Source organism: Strongylocentrotus purpuratus, unplaced genomic scaffold, assembly GCF_000002235.5.
Source record: "Strongylocentrotus purpuratus isolate Spur 01 unplaced genomic scaffold, Spur_5.0 spur5_scaffold_15, whole genome shotgun sequence".
Lineage (NCBI taxonomy): Eukaryota > Metazoa > Echinodermata > Echinoidea > Camarodonta > Strongylocentrotidae > Strongylocentrotus > Strongylocentrotus purpuratus.
The window spans coordinates 19,530,085-19,554,724 of record NW_022145600.1 but is presented as its reverse complement, the minus strand read 5'-3'; the positions used below and the strand labels follow the sequence as shown (position 1 = coordinate 19,554,724).

The 24,640-nt window shown below is 36.8% G+C and overlaps 1 protein-coding gene across 2 annotated transcripts in view; it reads right to left on the bottom strand.

Annotated features, from left to right (window-relative positions):
- Nucleotides 1-6,067: 6,067 nt before the first annotated feature.
- Nucleotides 6,068-24,640, bottom strand: part of LOC594105 (hexokinase-2) — a 30,775-nt gene continuing 12,202 nt past the window's right edge. For both annotated transcript variants that reach the window (XM_030985778.1, XM_030985779.1), the window contains 7 exons: nucleotides 17,571-17,710; nucleotides 13,091-13,211; nucleotides 11,244-11,335; nucleotides 10,091-10,190; nucleotides 8,847-9,036; nucleotides 7,869-8,024; nucleotides 6,068-6,877 (listed from right to left, as the gene is read on the bottom strand). In XM_030985778.1, coding sequence (XP_030841638.1) covers nucleotides 6,505-6,877; nucleotides 7,869-8,024; nucleotides 8,847-9,036; nucleotides 10,091-10,190; nucleotides 11,244-11,335; nucleotides 13,091-13,211; nucleotides 17,571-17,710 — 1,172 coding nt within the window. In that variant the 3' untranslated portion in view covers nucleotides 6,068-6,504. The remainder of the gene's footprint in view (nucleotides 6,878-7,868; nucleotides 8,025-8,846; nucleotides 9,037-10,090; nucleotides 10,191-11,243; nucleotides 11,336-13,090; nucleotides 13,212-17,570; nucleotides 17,711-24,640) is intronic.

Below are 24,640 nucleotides of genomic sequence, written 5' to 3'. Positions count from 1 at the left end.
ACTCGTTTTAATCAATCTATTCCTAATTCGTAGTGCGTGCCTCTGATCTTGCCCAAAATAATGGTCGCAGTGTTTGCTACATGTTCCATAATTGGATACACAACACTTACAGGCCAGACATAAATTGATGAAAAAAAAATCATTTAAATTCTAGTAACTGTCCTTTGTAAACTTTAAGAAGACAGCAATGTTTGATAGTTATAAATGGTTTTCCAATTTTTCCTCCAGGATGCAGTTAGTTGGTCTTTGTGTACTTTTAAAAGAGTTTATATTACCATGTATTTATATTGTTTTAGTCCTCGGTTCGCTGGTGTTGTTGTTGTTGTATAATATAGTTTGGCAACCAGTCAAGATTTTGATCACTATTTTTGCCACAAATATTCATTGCAATGTTGTGGTTAGCCGCATTTCAGCCTACACAAGGTTTGTTTGAGCCAATATAATGCCCCGGTCGGGCATCTCATCCGGGATATTTTGTGTCTCTACTATATCTAAGGGGGTATCTCATAATCTCACAGAGCGGCTAATGCTTGCGAACGTAGCGAATTTGCCCGGGGGTCTCAGTCATGTAGAAATACTGTAAGCATGCGTGACCATAGGTATTCCAGTCTTTCCAGACACCCCCTAAACAAGGAGTTCTAATGAGGATTTCGCGTGGTTTTTCCACGAATTCATCCTAAATGGGTATTTCAAAAAAGTGTAGTCCTAAACAAGTATAGTAAAATTGTAACCCCTTGGGGGTGGGGGGGGGGGGGGGGGGGGTTCCCGAAAAGTTGGGTCTGATGTTATGATGTGTGATGTTATGAATATTAATTTTCGAGCGAACAAAATTTTAAGATTCGCAAGGTCGCATTGCAAATAAATTACATCTTATAAAGAGTAAAAAAACGACAATAATTGGTTTTAAAGCACAATCTAATCACGAAAGACTGAACAGCACCACTAATAAGAAACATAATTTTTCAACTCTAACTGCGAGCGAGTGTAGCGACAGAGCTTTGCGGGAAATTAAAGAAATAGCTCTCGGGGTGCATGTTATGGTGAATGGAAAATGGGGGCACTTATCAGAAGGGAAAAAGACACCCTTATTAGGAAAGAAAATGAGCACGTGTCAAAGTAAAAAAAAGGGGCAATTATCAGAGAAAATTGGCATTTCTCGCACCTGAACAGAGTCACTTACCAGAAATGAAAAAGGGCATTTGTCGAAGGAAAAAGGACACCTATCAGATAGTCAATAGGGGTATTTATCAGAGGTGAAAAGGGGTATTTATGAAAAGGGGAATCGGCTCTTATTAAAAAGGAAAGGGGGCACTGATCGGAAACGAAAAGGGCACTTATATAAAAGAAAAAGTAGACACATATTCAAATAAAAGGGGCATTTATCAAAGTTAAAGGAGCACCTCTCAGAACTGAATAGGGGAAATTATCAGAGGTAAAGGGGGCACTTATAAGAATGTGGAACGGGCACATTTCCTATGTAAAAAAGGGGCATTTTGGGGTACTTGAAAAAGTGTGAGGGGGGACTGTATCCCTGCCACCCTCCGGTAGCGCCGAATGGCATACCCACCCACTGTTTCCCCAAAGAATTGTCACACTTTCAGATGCCTTATTGGTTTTTAAAACATTTTTTTAATGGAGATGTGCCACGCCCCCCTCCCCCTTGGCCTGGTCCCCCTCCCTCGATTATCCAATGTCCTAGAATGATGCAGTCATTTCAAATGTCGAAACAGTGGTCAAGGACTTAGGACTGTCTTGTATTTACTCCTATCTTGTCTTCTCCACTAAGTCATTACGATATAAAACATATATATCAAATTAATGTACTCATTTTCGTTTGTAGCTCCATGATCATTGATCTCTACAAGTAAAAAGTATAGCTCAGTGTCCATGATTCAATATGTAAAAAGGTGGCAGTCAGTCAGAATGTGAGGGCGCTATAGCCATTCTGCAGCCAGCGCCACTATCAAAACATGGACATGAAAAAAGTGAGAATCTTGAGCTTTTTGTGTGGCGTCTTTGTATTGCACGAAATCCAATCCCTTCGCAAAAGCAATCAAACAAACGAACAACAAGCAAGGAATTTAAAGGAAAAAAAGAACAAAAATTAATCTCTCTCTCTCTCTCGAACTCTCTCTTTCTTTTAAACTCCATTTTCTACTTTCTCTGTACCCCTACCCTATTTGCTCTGGGAACAAATGATCCGGGCTCTATTTTATGATTCAGGTTTATCCTTTGTCCTTTATAATATTGTCTCAAATTTCTGAAATATTGTATGTAAACTTTTTCAAATTACTGTTTTAAATCAAACTGTCCGGTCACTCATCTTCGTATACAACCACTTTTTAATTGTCTCCTCCCTTCTCTGTCTAATTGTTGTCTTTAATACATATTGCCAACACACATCCAACATCTCTCTCTCTTAAATGAAAGGCATGTATTCTTATCGTCTCTCCCTCCCAACCCGATCTAATAGCCATTCCTACGTAGGAAAAACAAAATATAAACCCAGGAAAAAGCTAGTTCATCAACACGTACCTCATAAAAAGTGTGAATGATATATCAACACCTTACACAATTAAAGCATGTACTATAGACAATTAATTGGAATTTCTCAGGTTGGGGGTTACAATAATTGTGTTATTCCATTAAACAATCGATCTACAAAAAAAAAAATCTCCAAAGTGACTTTTTAAAAAGGTTTTATCAACCTCGAGTCCACATCTATTTATTTCTCGCATCAAATAAAGCAGAAAAGAAACAGTTTAAGTTGTTTTTCAAGGTTACAAGTTTATTTAGAAAGTCTCAAATTACAACCAATGATGAAAATACCCTACACCTTGGTATCAAAGAAATATAGCTCCTCTATCTCTTTCTGTAATGACCGTGTACATGAAAAACATGTACCAGTCTTTATTACTTTTTTACATGGTATTTATATATATATTTACAGGTGATGACACGTTTTCTTAGCAGTGATTAAATCTATTTCCACCCTTTGCATCGCTATTTATGAGTTCAAGACAAAAAAGATTTTCCTTCTTTTACACACAAACAGAGCACACAGGACACAGGAATGATACAATATTGAAAAGAAACTGTAGAAATTCACAGAACGTCGTAATCTTTGACAGGTTCGTGCAGTAATAGATTTTTCTAATGCACTTGAGAAATACAATTTGCCAAATTTAGCAACCATATTCCATCATATTTTTTTTCTTCAACTAATCTATTGGAGTCTCTAGGAGTGTATCATCTCAACGGCACATATCAAAAACATAGACAGAAAAGTGTGGAAGACTCGTTATCTCTTTCTCCACTTTGTCATACGCCCGGCAAAAGGGCATGAATAAATGCCTCTTACTATAAAACAACAAATAATGATTTTGTTGATTGTTGACACAGGACACAGGAATGATACAATATTGAAAAGAAACTGTAGAAATTCACAGAACGTCGTAATCTTTGACAGGTTCGTGCAGTAATAGATTTTTCTAATGCACTTGAGAAATACAATTTGCCAAATTTAGCAACCATATTCCATCATATTTTTTTTCTTCAACTAATCTATTGGAGTCTCTAGGAGTGTATCATCTCAACGGCACATATCAAAAACATAGACAGAAAAGTGTGGAAGACTCGTTATCTCTTTCTCCACTTTGTCATACGCCCGGCAAAAGGGCATGAATAAATGCCTCTTACTATAAAACAACAAATAATGATTTTGTTGATTGAAAATGTGTTTAGGCCCTTCTGTCAGTGAGGTTCATCAACATTAATAAAATATATTTGATCTTCTATCAGTCTACAGAATGATATGTATAAAAACAGTTTGTTTCCTCCACCTTGTATATTCAGAAGTAAAGGAAATTTGTTCTGGGCCCTAAAACTTGTTATCGATAACAAATGCTTTAATTTCTATGACAAACTGCTCTCAGCCAATCACATGCCACAATTTCAGTACCTTATAATAGTTATCGTAACTTGTCATTGATAACAAGTTTCATGAAACAGAGCCCAGGTATGAATATAAATATGCATTTCTCTATCTTGTCTATTTCAGAAATGAATAGTGAAAGTTCTTTTTCATGTAATATAGAACAAGGTCCACTCATTGTTAAAACCGATGATACAAGTTTCTTTTGGACATGTAGTGTATAAAAACATATACTTTTCATCTTACAAAATGTTAGCAATGCACACACACACACACACGTATAAACTATTACCGGTATGTGAGAGTGAGAGCTCGATTATACTTCAATATCCTTTAAACGGGATATCCATTGTTCTGCTTCTATCAAAACCAACTTGATATCAGGATGGACTTCCCCTTTAAGTAATTTCTACACCATGAAGATAAGATTGAGGTATAATTTATATCTTTCCAATGATTTTAATTCATCATTTATAAATCAATTCGATTGGATCATACTGTCTGTGCTCTAATAATTGTAATTTTAATTAAAACAAATCTTCGAGCTACAACAAAGTCTACAATACACAACAACAATATATTTTTATTTTCTGTATATGTAAATTCATTGAAGGTATAAAAATATTTTTTCTTTGACTAGCTATGAATACCGATACTTTGTATGTTGGTATCTAATTTACATACTAGTATTGCATTTGACAATGATATTATATGTCACCAACTCAATGAAATCCAATAATTTATAAAGTGACGGTTGTTCACAAAACAAAACAAGATACGATACCCTATTAAATGAACTATTCAGCAACTAAAAAATAAATAGTGGTGATAAGTTAGAACGGTTATATTACTAAGCAATTTACTTTATGAATAATGGAGCAGATATAGGACAAAAATGAATGTATGGTAAACAACATTTCTTTTTCAGTAAAATATTCTATAACACAAATGTTGACGTCGTTGGACATGGACTCCCATTTTCTACGACATACATAGAGAAAGAGTTAGAGGGAGGTTTTATTGCTATATGAAAGATAAAGCAGAGGCCTCATGCAAGCTACCTGAGTTCGCGGTCTTTCTATTGAAAATAAAAAATCTGCATTAGGTACTTCAAAAATGGTGATGCTTTGATACATTGGTGCACTACAGTTTTTTCTGTAAAAATGCATGATTTTGACAAAGTTTCTATGTTAGTAATCTGCTTTTCGTTAATTTTTGTAAAAGCCTATGCAAATTTCATAATCAATTGTTAACAGATTCTTGTGCTATTTTCCATTTTCACAGTAATACATGAGCTACATGAACACTTTAATAACAGATAAACACATATCCTTCAAACATTCTGATCACGTTCACATTTTTGCTTAAGAGTAGATATGTAGCCCAACACGACCAGGATTCATCTGTCACGTTGTAATGTCTACATTTATTGTTCCCAAATGACGCCAAACTGCATCAAGTAAGCGCCAACGGAAACTAAAATGACAAGCATCTCGCATTCCTGTATCTAGAAGTGAGTACTTCACTTCGTGGCCTATCTTGCATGCATATTTTCATCTCCACTCGTCATTCGTTTACAAGTGAAATAGTTTCAACGTTGCCAGAGTGGATCAGTTTTATCTGGCCCACTTATATCTATAACTCATTCTACATCTGGGACCTGTTTCACAAAACCTTTATTCCAATGACAAATGACAAAAATTTGTGACAAATCTGCTGATAACCAATCAGAAGCAAGGAATTCAGTAGCTTATAACAAAAACTATAGTTTGTCACTGATGACAAGTTTTGTGAAATGGGTTCCAGCACTTTCATGTTATACGCATGAACACGGTACATCAACTTCGCGTGTAGAAATATACATCCTGTTGAATGCTTTACAAAATCAAAGTAAACAAATCTCACATTCCTCATGATTCGAAAACTCTGTAAAAGAGCAAACCACTGACATTTCACTGGAAAACTTTCTCTAAGTACAAATTCCATAATAGATTTATAACGATCAAGAAACACACTTAGAAAAGAAAGGATAAAGTAGGATAGTACAGAAGTAGGAAAAAGATATATACTAACAGCCTATTACCGGTATGTATTGTATTACTTTAAATAGTCAATATCTACCTTTGAATATTATATATCCAAACCCTGTTTAAATATTGTTTACGAAACATCGCCTCTGTCACATACAGCCCTGGTCCCACACACACACATATATGCTGCATGGAAAGCAAATACCCAATGTATAATGCTTTAATCATACAGCAAATTGAGACAGTATGGTGTTTTAAAACATGTAAATCTTTAAATCTGACTTGATTCATATCCCCCCCCCCCCCAAGTTTATAAGCCTCCTTAATATGGCAATTTAAAACTGCACAATGTGCAACATATCATTATCATATATTAACTAGCGAGGCCAATTCAAATGAGCAAATTTCTCACTGTTTAGATGTAAACACAAACGATACAGAAGTGTTAATATTTCAGCCACTTTTCATTACCATGACAACAATGAAATCACCATGTGCTCCAGAAAGGATTTCATAATTATTTTTAATTTTACATTCTAATTATTGAACCTTGTTGTTGTGTAGCCTGCATGCTACCGCGGCGATGAGGGCGGCGCCCTTCCCGCTGCCGTCCTCCGACAGCATGAAATTGACCTTGACACCAGGGACCAGCAGTTTCATCATCTCCTCCATTTCTTGCTTAAAGAGAGGGTGCTTCTTGTAGAGGGTCCCGTCGATCCCGATGGTCACCTCCGGCCGGTCGTCTCTCTGGACACGCTTGGTGACCGCTGCCAGGCCGGCCACGGCCAGGCGGGCGGCACGCTTTGCTACGGAGTGACAGATGACCCTGACGAGTTCGATGTCTTCGAGCGAGGGCTTCAGGTTGAGGTCGGTGAGGATCTTGGCAACATCGGTCCCGTTGTTGGACTTGTCACTGGAGATGAAACACAAATAATATTGAAAAATTATTGATTGGGATGTTCTGAAAAGTTCCCATATATCATCGCATTGACTGATCTAAATTACATGTCATTTTCAAAACATTGAAGATAAAGGTGAGTTCTGGTAAAAAAAAAAAAAAAATCTTCAGAATCAAACCAAACTTACACGGAATGTTCAAGATTATAAATAAATGTCATTTGCCAAACAAATTTGGTAGAAAATCTATACTGGCTGAGCATAAATGAGCATAGAAAGATAAGGAAATCAAGGTTAGTAGCCCCGACACCATTTGTGTAGTCCCATATACATCTTTCTGTGCACAGTGCTTGTTACTTTACCAAGACTGGGCCAAATTTATTATGATTTTGATGACTCCAGAACTTTGCAGTACACACCAATACTTACATGCTACATGATCAACTTTTTCTGATCCATTCCACCTTTTCTTTCACAATGCAATCGGATGACCAGAACTCACCTTTTTCTTTAAAGATATGGTGGAATGGAAAACTAATCATCTCAAAGAAAAAGTTCTTTCCTGTTTGAAAATCTTACATATTTCTGAACGAGGTTTAAGGGAACAGGAGAAACAAGTAGTCAATGGATTTAAGTGTTGTGAGCTCAGTGACTTTATTTGAATCAAAGCCTGCATGATGCATTGGATCACCTTGAGCAGCATAAGCATTGCTTTAAACCCCCGAGTCATACGTTTTTGAAAAATTGAAATTTCAGTCATTTTCAGTGTTGGAACAAGTTGAAAAGTTGTCAGCCACTACATCACAGAGACGTTATCGATTCAGCCAATATGAAGAGCCCATAAATACATGTATAGTGATTTTAACTTCAAATTATTCATAACTTTCTCATTCTCATCCGATTTCATTCAAACCGTCACCAGTCTGCTTCTCTGATGTTTCTGCTTTTTTCTAAAGAAGTTTGCTATCAAGGTTGGATTTCCCTTTAAGAATGTGATGTGTACTCACTTTTCAATATCTGTAGTGAATCTCGTCTCAAACTTTCCTGGTGTGTCAAGCTCCTTGGAGGAGACTCCATTGAAGAGGAGTTTAGACTGGACCAGTTTGACCATGACCTGTCTGCTAATCTCTCCTAGATACATGCCTGAAATCATCTTCTCATATCTGAAAGAAAATATATAGACAGATTGAGAATATTAATGGCTCGATGGCTTCTGAAGGAAGGAAATGAATGATTTCATAACGAAAATTATTATTATCATTATTATTATCATTATTATTTTCATTATTATTATTATTATTATTATCATTATTAGTATCATTATTATAACCATTAACATTATTATTATCATTATTATCATTATTATTATCATAATCAATATTATTATCATCATTATTATCATTATTATCCTTATCATCATTATTAGTGAGAGACGGGAAGGATTGGGGAGTCCTGAAAGGACTCTCTGTAATCTTTCTTTCTTTCACATGGTGCAACCGCAAGTCTACTGTATATCTACATCACCATGCAAGCTGATACTCATGAGCAGCATTATTATTATTATAATCGTTTTTATCATTATCATCACTGTTTTTATTATTAATTCTTATTTATACAGGGTAGCCCCATCGGTGACATGCTGTTTTCCCAGGGGGCCCTGTTAAAAGATGGATAAGATGCAAATATGAAAAAAAGAAAGAAAGAGCCGACATTCACAAATGTACTAAATTGTTGGTGCGGATAAATTGGAAACTTGAAATTCACGGTCTCAGCATTCACACTCGATGAAAGGGAATGTCCATGTGTCAGCAGAGCCGTCAATTTAATATCTCTGGCAAGCTAAAACCTTTAAGTGATTGTCCTGCATGGAACATCACTTTGGACATACTCTTTAGTGGATTAACTGCTGCAAATCTATTGTATTTCAATGCTGGAGACAGCGTTGACAATGTCCATGATCAAATTAAACTATACTTGAGACTCACTGTTGTTTTCCTCTATTGAGTGAGGTCTCATCGACGTTCCGATCATACTCCGTCCTGATATCGTCCAGGACTCCGTCGTCTCCGAATGCTCCCCATTCCATGTTGACGATGGTCTGTCTGGCGTTCCCGTCCCCTTCCCACGTTCCTACTTTGTTAACGTCTTCCATGTAGCAGGCGTTGGTGCCGGTACCTGCATGGGGAGGGGGCAGAGTTTAATTTTCTTTCAATCTTTTCAATTTCAATTTATTGTCCAATATTGGAAATTTGTTTTGCTCACATTTTACAAACGTACAAAGAATCAAAATAAGTTTACATACACAATACATCATATACCTTGACATAGAAATTCTTCAGAATATTGCTTTACAGAAAGTTTTCCTATGTTATTATAAAACAAAATAAGTGAATTATTTCATATGTTCGAGTGAATGGGATGGCATGGAAACGTTACAAAAATAACATTACAGAAATAAAGAAGTCTAATGGTCTAATGATCATTTAAGAAGATAGTTACATCATTTATGTAATAAGATAAATGCTAAATAGTTTTTTGTAAGCATTTTTGTCTAATATCATTTTAAGTTCTTTTCTTTTCCTCGATAATAAACACGAAAAGCAGTCAAGAGCTAATGCTCCAAATCATTTCAAACACTCTGAGCACTGATGGAATATGCAACTTGCAATAATATTACTATTAACACCGATACCAAGAGGCTTATTGCCGTGATAACATCTCTAGTACTTGAGTCACCTTTGATCTTGATAGGAGGAACTTAGTGACAAGGATTGATGCCTTAACAATAGGCTCTAGGCACTTTGACATGGTACAAACCATAGACCTTTTGGTTAGGTGAACACTGCTCAACCCACTGGGTGATCAAGTCTGAGTGATGAATCTTACACAAAAATAAAACCAGGGGGGTGTTTCACAAAGACTAAGATCGACTTTAAGTTGGACTTAACTATGGCGAGCCGTTCATGCCAATGTTTGCTCTTACCATTTACTGGCATCAGTCTTTGAAGGGACGTATATAAATCGTGGTCATAAATCTACATTTTTTGATATTTCATTATTCAAGGAAAAAATATTATCTAAAGATCATAATTGAGAGACCAATAGTGAGAGCAACCAGTGGTATGAATGGCCTGTCATAGTTAAGTCCAAATTAAAGTTGATCTTAATCTTTGTGAAACATCCCCCTGATTATATAATAATAAAAGAGTTTGCTGTTTCCAAGCCTTACCTAGGATGAGTCCTACATATGCGTTGTGATCAGTGTATGCACAGGACATGAGGGTTCCAGTCGTGTCATTCACAAGGGCTATTACATCGATGTCCACTCCCTGTATGTGAATAAAGCAAAAGGAAATTCATCCTTTAATACATCATCAAAGCCTGTATGCTACTCAAATTTATATCCACGATTAGCTTAAGCTTTTGTTCAAAAATTGGATATAACAAAGGAATCGGTCCAAATTTGTATTTGTTACTAACGACCGTAGACCTAATTTATAGAATGCAGAAAAGAGTATATAAACACAGTAGATTCATGATTATAAATATTTCATGAACATAATCTATTTCCTTCTCCCTTCATATTGTCCACTGAGAGTAAGAAGGGTGTGAAATTTTTACCTTTACATACAGATAACTAAATTATTCATACCCTTTAATACCAAAAAATTGATTCGTCCTGATTTATGTTTTTTGTTGAGATTATGACATATTAAATCTTACATCTAATATTATTCAATAAAAGCTTTACTTCAATCAAACAGTCCACCTTTCATTCGTGAGATACAAACAATTTAACAAGGGGTATCAATAATCTGTTTTTCAATGTAAATGTAAATTTAATGCTCTCCTAGCTCTCAGTAGATGATATACATGTGAATCCCATCAATTGACCTTTTGAACCTGTTCACTCTTCATCTTTCTAATGAAATTTGCATATAAGATAGCCTCCAAGATCAATTTCTGTAGTAACCTACAGCTTCATTCATAACTTTCACCTCAGTGATTTGCCAAATGATATCATTTGTAACACTCAACCTCTCGTTATACCCAACCACTATTACCAGCACATTTGCATTATCCATTAAATAGATTCCTGCTAGCATCCAAATATAAAGAGAATCTCTACATTTCTACTGGCACCAGCATACATACAATGCAAGAGTAATCCAAAATGGAAAAGAGTGAGTAAACTTATAGTAGGGCCTTGTCATGTAGCTCGGATAAAGCCAGAGTAGTAAAAGTAAAAGGAAGATTATTTTCAGGGGTGGGGGGGGGGGGGGTGATTTTATCCAAGGTGTAATTATCTTGATACGAGCTACGACTAATAAATGGACAAAATGACGTAGAAAAGACAGAAAAAGATTTTAGAAGAGGCTTACCCGTCTCTTGCAGGCTTCCATTAAAAGATCCACCACGTTCTTGCCCTCTACGCCGGCGGCTGTGAAACCTTTGGTCCAAGTTACGAGGATTCCTACACAGAAAGATAAAACATAGAAATTGTAAATTTTTTTAGAAATATAACTCTGAATTGCCCCCTAGCTGACTTCTCCCCCAAACAAATAAATACAGCACATGGTAACCATGACTCGTATCTTACAGTTGTGGTGATCAAAATTATTTTCCGACCTCATCTCCACTTTAAAAGAAATGAAACTCGTAAGCTCCAAGAATTGTGGGTTCAGCCATCTACAGCTATTATCTAAAATTAAAGCAATTTGACCAGAGAAGATTTTGATGTCTAACAAATATTTTGATACAGTAAAACCTGCTTTAATAGCAGTTACCTACAGAGAAAGACCACAGGCATATAATGGCCACAATTTTGTGTAAACATCCTTTGAAACCTGTACACAACATTACCTGCCTACAGAGACTGCTTTTTTCTCTTGCGCAATCTCTATATACAGGTTTCGAATACTAAATAAAATAAGATTCCCTCCCGTTCACTAAGTATACTATGATTAAAGCTGATTAATCAAAAGACCCTGTATTATAAAGAGTTGCGATTGATCCAAATCAATGGCAAGTTCTTTATTAAATCGCAAGCTTGCAGTCTCCTATCTATTATGTACATAATTACGATTGATATCAATCGCAAATAAGTTGCAATTAGTAGTAACTTTTTATAAGGCAGGGCCTCGATTAGTCTGAAAACAAATGTTTTTCATTGAGTATGAACAATTAAGAACCCAAGGAGTTGGATCCAAGAGGTCAGAATGGTCAAGTTCCAAGGGGATTGACTTGATGATCATCAGCAAGGCTGTCTGTCTGGCAGACCTGACTGACCTCAAGCCTGAAATGCAATTGACTTTACACTTGCTGTTCTGCAAATTTTACAGACTCCTCCAACAAAGTCAGATAAGGAACTATATAGGTACAGTCAAACCTGCTTTGGTGACGACCTGTATGGAAAGATCACCTGTCTACAAAGAGCACATATTTTGTTTCCCTTGAAAATGGTTTCTCATTGAAAAATGTATAAAGGAACCTGTACATTAGGACCACCTACCCATAAAGACCACTTTTTTTGTCTCCCTTGGGTGGTCTGTATAGACAGGTTTCACTTTATGACATTTGGCGCAAAAACTCTAAGTTCTGTATTCTACTAACTCAGGTAAACCTGACCAAATCTGTTTGCAGAGCATGCGACTTTCAGCAAGACTGATAGTTCAAAGAATTCACAGTACATAAATATGCTACATAAGCAATCCTTTCCTATCGCTTCCAAAGAGATTTTTTTTTTCACAATGTGATCACATGACCAGAACCAGAACTTTATTTTGAAAGTGTATAAACCATCAAAACATGTTGCCTCTAAAATGGTTCCATGTTGCTATACTGTATTAAAAATATGAGCTTTGAATATTTCTTTGACAAAGAGATGCTGCAGTTTAGATACACTATAAGTAAACATAAAAATGGTGTCAAGTTGACTTGTTCACACACCTGTACGCATTTGCCTAGAATAGGCAGCGCACAGAACTTAAGTTAGACTTGGGGTCCGTGCGCAGGGTTTGAATATTATCCTTTTTTTTTTAATACCTCTGAACCATCAACCTATAGAAAGCCAGGGAACTATTTTTAGGTTGATTTAATACATTTCAGTATAGATACACAAGGTATATTTTTGTAGGTGATGGTAACACTTTAAATGACCAATGTTATCAACTCATGAAAGTGTGTGGCTGAGTAGTCTTACTCGGGACTGATGTCATGTCGTACATACCTGATTTAAGGCTCAATTGTTTACAAGGGAATGAGAATGTGAAACCGAGAGGTAAACTCTTGTTGCCAAGGCCTTGCTCCGTCTTGAATTCATTCAGACAATCTGCGATGTAGTCAAACAGCTGGAGAAAAATGAGATGAGGATGAAAAAAAAAGAAGTCAACTATCAATAATAAATCCAATAATACAACTACAAACAACTACAAACTATAACTTCTTGTATGGAGCTTAGCCTTATACCCATCATGTTCATGATGCTCCCTTGTTATTGCCTCAATTATAACTTACGCTGCCAACTCATCAAGGATTTTAGGTATCTAGCTCCTCCTGGGTGGGAAGCGGCAAATGCAGATAAAATTTTTGCCAGAGGAAGTTAGTGCCAGCCTGGAAATTGACCCCAACCTAACCTCTTGATTGAAAGTCAAGTGAACATTTCCTGAGTATATTGATAAACTAACAGGACTAAAGAAAAAAGTATGACTAGTGATGAAAAGACATCAAATTAAAATTGAGCCCGAAAAGAAATAAAACACAAAAATCAAGAGATTCAAAACTAGTTGTTAAGATTTATATATATGATGTATATACACTGTATGTACATTCCACATTCCGATTAATATAGATAACAAAAGGCAAGAGAACAGAGAACTTTGAATATTATGGCAAAAAGGTAGCATGCTGAAATACAGAATTAAAACTAGATGGAATTTTGACTGCCCGCAGTCGAAAATGATGCGTCCGCCATAGAGCAATTTAAACAAGTTTGGAGTTTAAATCTCCAGTGGTTCTTGAGATATCATGATAACAATCTCAATGTATGGAATTTCATAAGTTGACCTCTGTGACCCTTGACCTTTGACCTACGTGCTCCAAAATCTAATCAGATTGTCTTCCTATGGTGATACACACTATCATTAAGTTTGAAGTTTAAATCTCCAGTGGTTCTTGAGATATTATGATATGGTGATACATACTATCATTAAGTTTGAAGTGAAAATTCTCCAGTGGTTCTTGAGATATCGCGATAACGATCTCAATGTATGGAATTTCATAAGTTGACCTCTGTGACCCTTGACCTTTGACCTACGTGCTCCAAAATCTAATCAGATTGTCTTCCTATGGTGATACACACTATCATTAAGTTTGAAGTTTAAATCTCCAGTGGTTCTTGAGATATTATGATAACAATCTCAATGTATGGAATTTCATAAGTTGACCTCTGTGACCCTTGACCTATGACCTACGTGCTCCAAAATCTAATCAGATCGTCTTCCTATGGTGATAAATACTATCCTTAAGTTTGAAGTTTTTACATCTCCAGTGGTTCTTGAGATATCATGATAACAATCTCAATGTATCGAATTTCATAAGTTGACCTCTATGACCCTTGACCTTTGACCTACGTGCTCCAAAATGTAATCAGATTGTTTTCCTGTAGTGATACACACTATCACTAAGTTTGAAGTTTAAATCTCCAGTGGTTCTTGAGATCTCATGATAACAATCTCAATGTATGGAATTTCATAAGTTGACCTCTGTGACCCTTGACCTTTGACATACGTGCTCCAAAATCTAATCAGATCGTCTTCCTATGGTGATACATACTATCCTTAAGTTTGAAGTTTTTACATCTCCAGTGGTTCTTGAGATATCGCGCTAACAAACTCAATACAAGGAATTTCATAAGTTGACCTCTGTGACCTGTGACCTTTGACCTACGTGCTCCAAAATGTAATCAGATTGTTTTCCTGTAGTGATACACACTATCACTAAGTTTGAAGTTTAAATCTCCAGTGGTTCTTGAGATATTGTGATAACGGTCAAACGGGACGGACGTACGGACGGACACTCGGATCTACGGACGTACGGACGGACAACCCGAAAACATGATGCCTCCGGCACCACCTTCGGTGGCGGAGGCATAAAAATACAAAAAATACCAAACAAGAGATAATAATAATAATAATTTACATAGCACAGCTTTTATACAAGATATATTCAGCTGCGCTATGATATTTGTAACACAGGTTGACTAGAGTACATTTAAACATTAACTATATTCATATAGCATCCTGTATATTCACCAAAAATAAAGCCCCGCCCCTCCCACCACCACACCATGCAATCTGTTTATTTATCGGAAAAATTTGTTAAGATAGACAGGTGTGAATCCTTGCAGCAGAGATAACCCATTACCAAATTCTATTTTAACCATCCACGATAAAAAAGTCAATATTTGCTTTTTCGTCTAGACTCTCTGACAATGATTGAAGGCAAGGTCGCTCTCAAGCAATTTCCACTACGTATGGAAAAAAGAAATTGCCTGATGTCGCGTTTTTCTTGCTGATAAATTAAGCAGAGTTCCATGTTGCTATATGAGGAATTTTTGTCTAGACTAATGTGTACTGTACTTGAGTAATATTGGCCTTGCGCAAATGTTCTACTACGAATAGAACAAAAAAAGATGTCACCCAATGTCTATAGTTTTTCGCTGATTAATTGAGCACTAGAATACTGGACACTGATTGAAAAGCATTGTCAGTCTCCTGCAAATTTCTACCATGAAGAGACAAAAAGAAATGGCCCCCAATTTTGTTTTTGCTGACGAATAGAGCAGAGTCGCATGTCGCTACATGAGACAGTTTTTTCTAGGATACTGTATACTAGACTAAAGCAATGTCGACCATTTATAAATTTTCTTCTACGAACAGAAATAAATATATCACCCAATGGTTATATTTTTTGCTGATAAGTGAGGAGAGGCATGTGTTGCTCGCATTTTGGAACAATGATTAAGAGCAATTTCAGCCTTGTGTGAATTCATAATACAAATATAAAAGGAAACAAGTCATTTGACGTTTATTTTCTTGATGATAATTGAGCAGAATCTCCCGCTGCTAGCTTTTTTTTGACAATGATCTAGAGCAATGGTGGCCTCATGCAAAATTCTTTTGATAAATAGAAAAAAATAGAATCAGCCAACATTTCTTTTTTGCTGATAAATTGAGAGAGTCACATGTTGGTGGCATGTGAATGCTTTTGGTTTTCATTTGGCGTGCATCCTTGGCACAATCAAGCGCAATGTTGGTAGAATTGGTGATCCAGATAATTAATGGAGTGCCTGGAAATGGGGCATGAACTTAATGAAGCACGAACGAGGCAGGTACATATATACATTTCTGTTTAATGCATGACCCATGTTTGACCTGTCTTCAACTGCATCGCTATGCTGTCACATCTTATTAGGGCGCTTTAGTAACCAGACGGTACGCACAGGAGACGGAGTGTTTAACCAGCTGTGACGGGTCTCGCACTCTTGTTACCGTCGTGATTTTTAAGCGCTTTCGCCGTCTGCTAAAGGCGACGGGGACGCAAAGCCGCGCTGAACTGCACACCTGCTGCATTTTGGTGCTAGTGCTCTTGGGCCTCGAGGCTTGGCCGGAGCGCCGGGGCAATAGACCCGGCGGTGGGCTGTAGTGCGCAGCGTGCAGGCACGTCATGCATAACGATGAAAAAGGGCCCCCAAAGTAGGCCTAAACGGCCAAACCATCAATTTATTGTAGATTGAGGTATAGATACCGAACTGACATTGGAAACACTAGTAGATTCCCTGTTTTTATCTTCAGTAGGGCCCTGCATTGTTAGATCTAGATACAAATTATTTGTTAGCTCTCTCTCTTACGTCGTGTTTAGGGAACGAACGCTATGTTGGCCGAGTACCGTTCCGAAAATCGACGGGACGGAGAGAATTCAGAATCGCGCATGCGCAGTTTTTTTTTTTTCGCTCGCGTTACCTTCTCCTGTGCGTACCGTCTCGTTACTAAAGCGCCCTATTGTCTGAATTGTTAACAGTAATACATGTGTAGGTTACAACTTCTCAATATTATAATTTATTCCTTACATGGCAAACCTACAAAATTTGATATTTTGAACAAAACTTGCATTTGCAACATTCTGCTAGCCACAAGTAATATCGAACAATTAAAAAAATATATGTTTTACTGGTAGCCTAACCACAATATTTACTCTTTTTTCATGTCTTTTTCTTACTTGTTTATGTTCACTAACTACCATTTCTGGAGCATTTTGCATGAAAAGGAAGATTTTTTCATGTGATTCATTTTTATTTACATTTCCCCCCTACAACTCTCATGAGATTTTTAGTGCTATGTGTACACTCCACTCCACTCCCTTGTATTTATTCACTGATAGTCAAAAACTTGCTTTTCTTGATAAAATTGCAGGCTCCTCCAATAAAGTCAGGGATATCACATTTACAGAAATAGGTAAGTTTTGAGAAATGAAGATGAGATAAAAGGTTTCCTTTTTGCCAATGTTACTTTTTAAAAAAATTTTTTTTACCAAAATCTTTTGAGACTACCAGAGCTATTTAACAGCTCCCTAGAGATAAAATAATTGTCACCATTCCTATGAACTCTCTTTTTGTTTGCTTTGAAAATGAGAAACTTGCTGAAGTTTACCTGATCTCCTGTTCCGACCATGATCTCCTTGGCGATGGCGTATGTCTTGCTCTCCATCTTGACTTCTCCTTCCAGGAGCTGCACCAAGAGAACGCGGAAGTTGCTCCCTCCCAGATCCAGGGCAAAGAAATCACCTCGTTCTGTAGGGAGGGAATATGAGAGAGAGAGAGGAAGGGAGAGAGAGAGAGAGAGAGGAAGGGAAGGAGAGAGAGAGAGAGGAAGGGAAGAGAGAGAGAGAGAGAGAGAGAGAGAGAGAGAGAGAGAGAGACGAGAAAAGAAGAGAGGGAGAAATACATGAATTATGTCATATTCAATTTAATTTAATATTTATTGAAATTCACATAAGTGGGTCATTCTCGAACTGTATGGCACTGACATTTTTTTTATCTAGATGCATGTGTTCAACGTAATGCAGCACCCCCAGAGAGAAAGAGAGAGAGAGAGAGAGAGAAAGAGAGCATAAAAGTGCACCAACTTTTGAAATTGAAAATGCACATGTATGATGAATATCAATTTATTCCCTCGGTGGCACATCCGCATCACACAAGGAAGTAAACATGCATAAATGTGGTTAGGACGGGATTTGCTGTTTCGCCCCCAAGAAATGGAGAGAACAGGGACAATCAAACAGAGGCTATTTCCTATTATATATTAAAATTCCATATATCCTGGATCTAGACAAAGGATTAACAAAATATTTAACTGTAGGGACCAGAACTTTTGAAACATACTTGGAGGGTGGCTGGAATTCTGATCTACATATCTAAATCAGCCTGTGCAAATAGCTGTTATTGATTAAACAGGATCTTACTTACATGTACATGTATCTTGGGTTATTATCTTGCGATATCATTTTGGGATTATTATCTTGGGGATATTATTTTGGGATTATTATCTTGGGGATATTATCTTGGGATTATTATCTTGGAATTATTATTTTGGGATTATTATCTGATATACGGTAGTGACAATGAAGTGATCGCAACATCACCACGGCGGCATATTTGGCCTCTGCACATGAATAACCTAATGCTTCATATCATAAAAACTAATCATTTACACTCTTGTTTGCCTATTTACCTATAGATATATATTCATATATATATATATATATATATATATATATATATATATATATATATATATATATATGGTAATTGTTATGAGAGTCATTCAAGTATGTTGCTTGTTTGTTGCTGTTTTTGTTGTTGCTTGTTTTGTTTTGTTTTTAAATAATAAAAATAATTATTTATTATTCTTTTTTTGTTGGTTGTTGGGGTAGGGTTACAAACATGTAGCTACCCATGTTTTAACTAAAACACAAACTTATTACAAACATAGATCATAAAACTTTGCTCTTAAAAAACATATACAACGACAAACCTACAGTGTACCATATCGTACATTGCTATTCTTTAAAAGAAAATCTTTAGTGGCAAATATAAAGTTCATTATTAAGGGAAAACACTTTATGTGGAGGGCTCAAAGATGAGAGGGTTCTACAGGAAAGTGGCCCATAACTCAGAATGACACATTTGTAGCAAGGTCCCCCATATGACCCTTACATTTCTATGTATCCTTATATCCTGCATATGTGCATTAAAATATTCCAGGAGCCCTGGCATTCGTGCCTATGATATTTCTATTTCAAACATCATTTTGATTCTTCTTTGGACTTTAAAGAGGATACTTGAACTTGAAGGTCAATCGACTTCACTCCGCAAGGCCATGAAATACATCTCAATGATGTTGCCCTACTCTCTCTCTCTTTCTCTCTCTCTCTCTCTCTCTCTCTCTCTCTCTCTCTCTTTTCTACTCCCTATGCAAGACTCGTGTATAGGGGCCAATAGGCATGTACTAAATGATATTGAGTTAGTTCAGGAGGGCAAGACCAGATTCCAAACATTGCAAGTGCAGAGGAAGTGTGCATAGCAGAAGGTATGATCTTCAGGGGGCGTCTAAAGAGAGAAAACGCCATGCTGGGAGGGGGGGGGGGGGGTGTGGGCTTCTTAGAAGAGGATTGGAGTATTGAATGAAAGAGATGCATGGACTGAAAGATGAATAGAAAAAAGGTTTTAGGGAAAGAGAAGGGGAAAGAGAAGGGGAAAGGGAGGGGAAGGGAAGGGAGGGAAAGTGGAGGGAAAGGAGAGTGAGGGAAAGGAGAGTGAGGGAAGGGGAAAGGAGGAAATGGGAGTGAAGGAAGGGGGAGAGACGGAGGGACAGCAAGGAGCACACAAATGTATATTCTTACCATAGATTAATTGACCAATGAAGATACAACTTTCCAACAATATAAGATGATCATCGGCTAACAAAATTTATCAAACCAATCAAGCATGAGAGCTTGAAAGAACGAACGAATAGACTATTACAAAGGAAAAACAATAAACTTCAGATACAACGCAACCAACACGACCTAGCAAGCAATTCATTAGCGAGAAGGATTTATAAGTGTTGGAGGCTTTTTTAAAACAGCAATTTCTTTTAAAAAGCCATGAAGCGAAGGTAGCTAATAAAAGGAAGGGTGCGCTTGATGGTAGGCGAACTATTCATCAAGCTATTTTTGAAGTTAATGATCTCTTCATTCAGTAACAGTATCTACTCTACTACCTGAATGTCAGACTCACACTACTGTGTTGCTTACCGGTACACCTACATGTACATGGCCTGTTTTCATAAGTGATACATTATGCATTAAATATGTATCACTTGTATAGTGTTAATTAAATTTTAAAAATCTGATAAATTCCCAGAGAATAACTGTTACTGATCTTAAATTTGGATCCTTAGTTTTTACCAATAACAATAGTGACTATATTTGAAGTGTTAAAATCAAGTGGGTCCAAACTTAGATTTTGGGAGCCCATGCATGTGTACATTGTCTAAGGTGCCTGCTAGTGCTGAGCTCTGAGAAACATTAATAAAGGAAAAGAAAGTTTGGGTAGTAATGACATAAATGACTACATGTACACAGGGTTGTGATAAAGAACTTGTTTTCTTTTAAATTTATAAGCACAAGCCCAGAATGTTTTTTTAAAAATTGTTTTAAGCCTATTTTATTGCTAAAAACATTGTTTTTTTCAAAATAGGATTGTGCTTTCACTGCAGTAATTCTCTCAAAGTTGTTTACAGTAACACCAGTTCCTATAAACACTTTAAACGCGTTCAGAAACACAGTTTTTTTGACATACCAACCCTGCATGTACAGCACTGAAAACGTACACCGTTAAACTTTTATGAACAGGAGTAGGCCTACAGCTTTGAACGAATTCCTCCCAACGTGGCAGAAAATCTCATTTTTACATGGACCTTACACACGTGACCCTAAAACCTGTACATGTAACTCTGCATAACCTGGCACAATAAATCAAACATGTTTATGGTAAACCCATTTACAGTGGCTGAGCTACAATGCAGCCGCATCCAAGAGGAAATAACAATGACATAGAGAGATTTGCAGATCCTTGATCAAATTAAATTTTAGAGCCTTTTGATCACTGTACCTTTTTTGTGATTTATTAATAGACCATGAATAAAAAAAATGAATGAAAAAGCTGTAAATGAGAGGCTACATTGTACATTGTAACTGCAAACTTGCTAAATTTTCAAAAAGGTAAAAATCTGTGATCATTGGGGCTTGAAGTATATATTAAAGTAAAGACCAGTTCTGGTCATGCGATTGCATTGTGAAAGAAACGGTTGATCATCTAGCATATACCGGTAAGTATTGGTGTGTGCTGCAAGGTTCTGGAATCATCAAAATGATAAGAAATTTGGCGCATTCTTCGTAAAGTTACAAGCATTTCACACATAAAGATGTATATGGGACTACGCACACGTGCGCGACACGTGCATATTATCTATTTGGTCCCAATAGAATAAACTAATTTACCAAATATATCAATTAGTGGGCGGTTTCACGGCAAAATTTGTATCATCATGTATTAGTCAAAACAAATTCTTTCACATGATTGGTAATAAGAGCTTCTATTTCATTTTTTGAGAGGGTGGCGTTTCCAATACTGGTCTTTACCTTTAAGTTTCAATTCTAATAAACATGTAGGCCAAGCTTTATCAAAGGAAAAGAAATTAGACTCAACTAGCGGTAAACTGTCATATTCCAAACAAGAGTTTAACAAAAAAATCACCCTACATATTGTGTTGGGCTGCAATGAAATCTTAGGTCTCAATGAAATCTCAATGCAATAATGTTAGGTATTTTTAGGCCTACTTGGAGCTGCTTGAGTGTCATTTGCTAGGAATTCAGATTACTAAAAGCAAATCATTTCCAATCTTTAATCAAATCAGCAACAGCAAGCACTGGGTAAATGCCAGTTTCATAATTCAGCACCCAACAGGCCTGCACGTCATGAAACTGAATAGCACACTTTCTAGCATGGAGCCATCGTAAGTCGGTCAGTCGAAGGGTCCGTGTGTAATTGCTGGGTCGTGGGCAGGTCAGCGTTAACACGTGGACATGAATTGCAATAGTCTAATATGTCTACAGAGCAGAGTGTGCACTTTCATTTGCGTGAGCTCTTTGGTAAATAAAACAGGGTGGGATGGACAGACTGGGACGAGTCTAAATGGCTTAATATGCACAGTGACGATAGTGATGAATAGGACTCAAATCTTCTATCCTATCCTATTCATGATTGAAAAAGGAAAGCATTCATGTGTGAATATGATATGTGTGAAAATGCTAGCTTTTACTCCAGGAAGCGTTAAAAACTAATTTGCTTCACCTACATGTAAGTTGTACATAATTACACCCTGACCTAATATTGCTCCTGGAAATGTACCGGTACACAAATATACGGTAATCATTGCCGTAGGGGCTAGAGTTATAAGTTTCTCCTTTCACTAAACTGACCCAACCTCACCTCCACCCACAACCATCACAAAATATGGAGAAAGCTATGTTGGAATATGGCCAATAGTAATTAGTAGACCAAAGGGGGCGTTTTCCATACAACTTGAGGGAGGGGGGGGGGGGGGGGAGCAAGATTACAAAGCTTCCAGTTCCAAGAGCACTCTCATGTAAAATGCAAATCTAACAACACATCATCAACCTTGATGACCCAACAAAAAAGTGCCTGGTAATTTAATAGCATAAAAGCATGAGGGAAAACTTGTTCTCGTTGAACTCACACTGACTCCAAACCAAAGGATTCTTGGCCAGTGTTGCTCTTGTTCGTACGACTGGGGTTTTAGGCCTATAATATACAAGTACAATATATGCTACAACGATGCTACATGTAAAAGCAATATATAAATTGCAGCCATACTTCACATGCCCAAGAAATGCATAGCTGTGACCTGTTTCATTGACAAATCTCCCATTGTTACCTGTATACCTGATTTACTTCTACACATAGTTTCAGACTTATTGTTTGATAAAATGTATTGTATTCTCTGTGCGAATGGGGTCTTTCTTCATTTACGATCTCATTTCATCAAAGTGACGTAAACATTCTAACAATCGTATGTCTAGAGTCTAGACACATGCTGAGTGGATTGCATGTAGGCTAGTACTTAAACTAACCAGAGAATATTGGATTTGAATTGCAACTCGAACTTGAACTTGAACTTGACTGGGTAAGTGTTCAGTCGATATCTAAATTTCAAAGCTACATGTAGTCATTTAAGACCCCAAATTTGACTTGTTAAAAGTAATTTCGTCAGCGGTATTATGACCCAACAAATCTGTACAATAATACATTGTATATATGACGGATTCATCAGGTCATAAAAACGCTGATGACTTGTACCTTAAAAATTGTGTTGATGATTGTTGGCAAATAAGCCTCTCTACAGAATACGAAATATCAAATGAATTGTGACATCGTCATTTCGTATACATTGTAATTTTGCAAATATGTAGAAACCATTATTTTTTTGCAAGAGTGAATTTTGTGAATTGTAATATGGTTACTAATTTAATAACATGAAAAAGAAAAAAATTAACAAGGAAGGCAAATGCCAAGTATTGTAACTAGTCACTAGCCTACATAGAACCTTGTGAAAAAGTCATCTAAAAAAAAAATGTCTATGTCCCTGTAATCAGGGCATGTGAGTTAAAGTCTCACCTCCCTGCTGTAATCAGTGAAAATACACAAATCTGTAATCAGTGAAAATACACGACTCTGTAATCTGTGAAAATATATGAATCGAAACTATTGATTTATACAGTATTTACATGTTGGTATGCCACCGTTTTTTGGAAGATTTTGCTAGTGTAAACACTGCAATCCCCCATCATGTAAGATATTATAATCCTGCTGATCAGAAGCAAGGGCAAGAAATCAATATGGTAACATATATATCTGTTGCCCTTGTGATGTCTTTCATGTTCACCCTGGGCTCTTGCATCTAGACAGAGTTGAGCTGCGGTAGGTCATTGTCTGTGCCCTCTAGATCACTAGAAAAGTCACACTGAAATCTAGTACTACTCAAATGTTGTCCTTGCGTAACTCTTCTCAATTCATAATCTCTAGGAAAATACTAGGCAGACTGCATGGTGGCCATCAAATGGGGAGGCGCAAGCACCTTACAAGTTTACCTTGCTTATCTTAAACCTACATGTGTAACAACTACAAGGTCTTGAGCACTTAATCTTGTTTTACTTTAAATAAGTCACACTATATTATAAAAAAAGGACTGATAAGAACTGATATACCTACCTTTTTACAAAGAATCCCTCATCAAGAGATTGAATACGTAACTTCTATTTTTAAAAGTTACACAAGGTTTGGAAGACTTTTTTCTACATCAGCACTTCATGATGTCTAGCATTGAGGACAAGGTTGACTTTATCACAGATTTACCCCCTGTCCACACACAACATTTTCCGTGATTAGGCGTGATTAGTTATACCGTTTCGCGATAGTTTTACGATGAAATTGTGTGTGTGGACACTCACTAACGATACGTCGTATAACGAAACTAGTCTAACGAAACGCAGGTTTGGGCATCGTTTCAAACTGAAACTCTATAAAGAATCACGCCTAATCACGGAAAATGTTGTGTGTGGACAGGGGGAGTGTAACTAGTGTAACTAACTGGGCGGG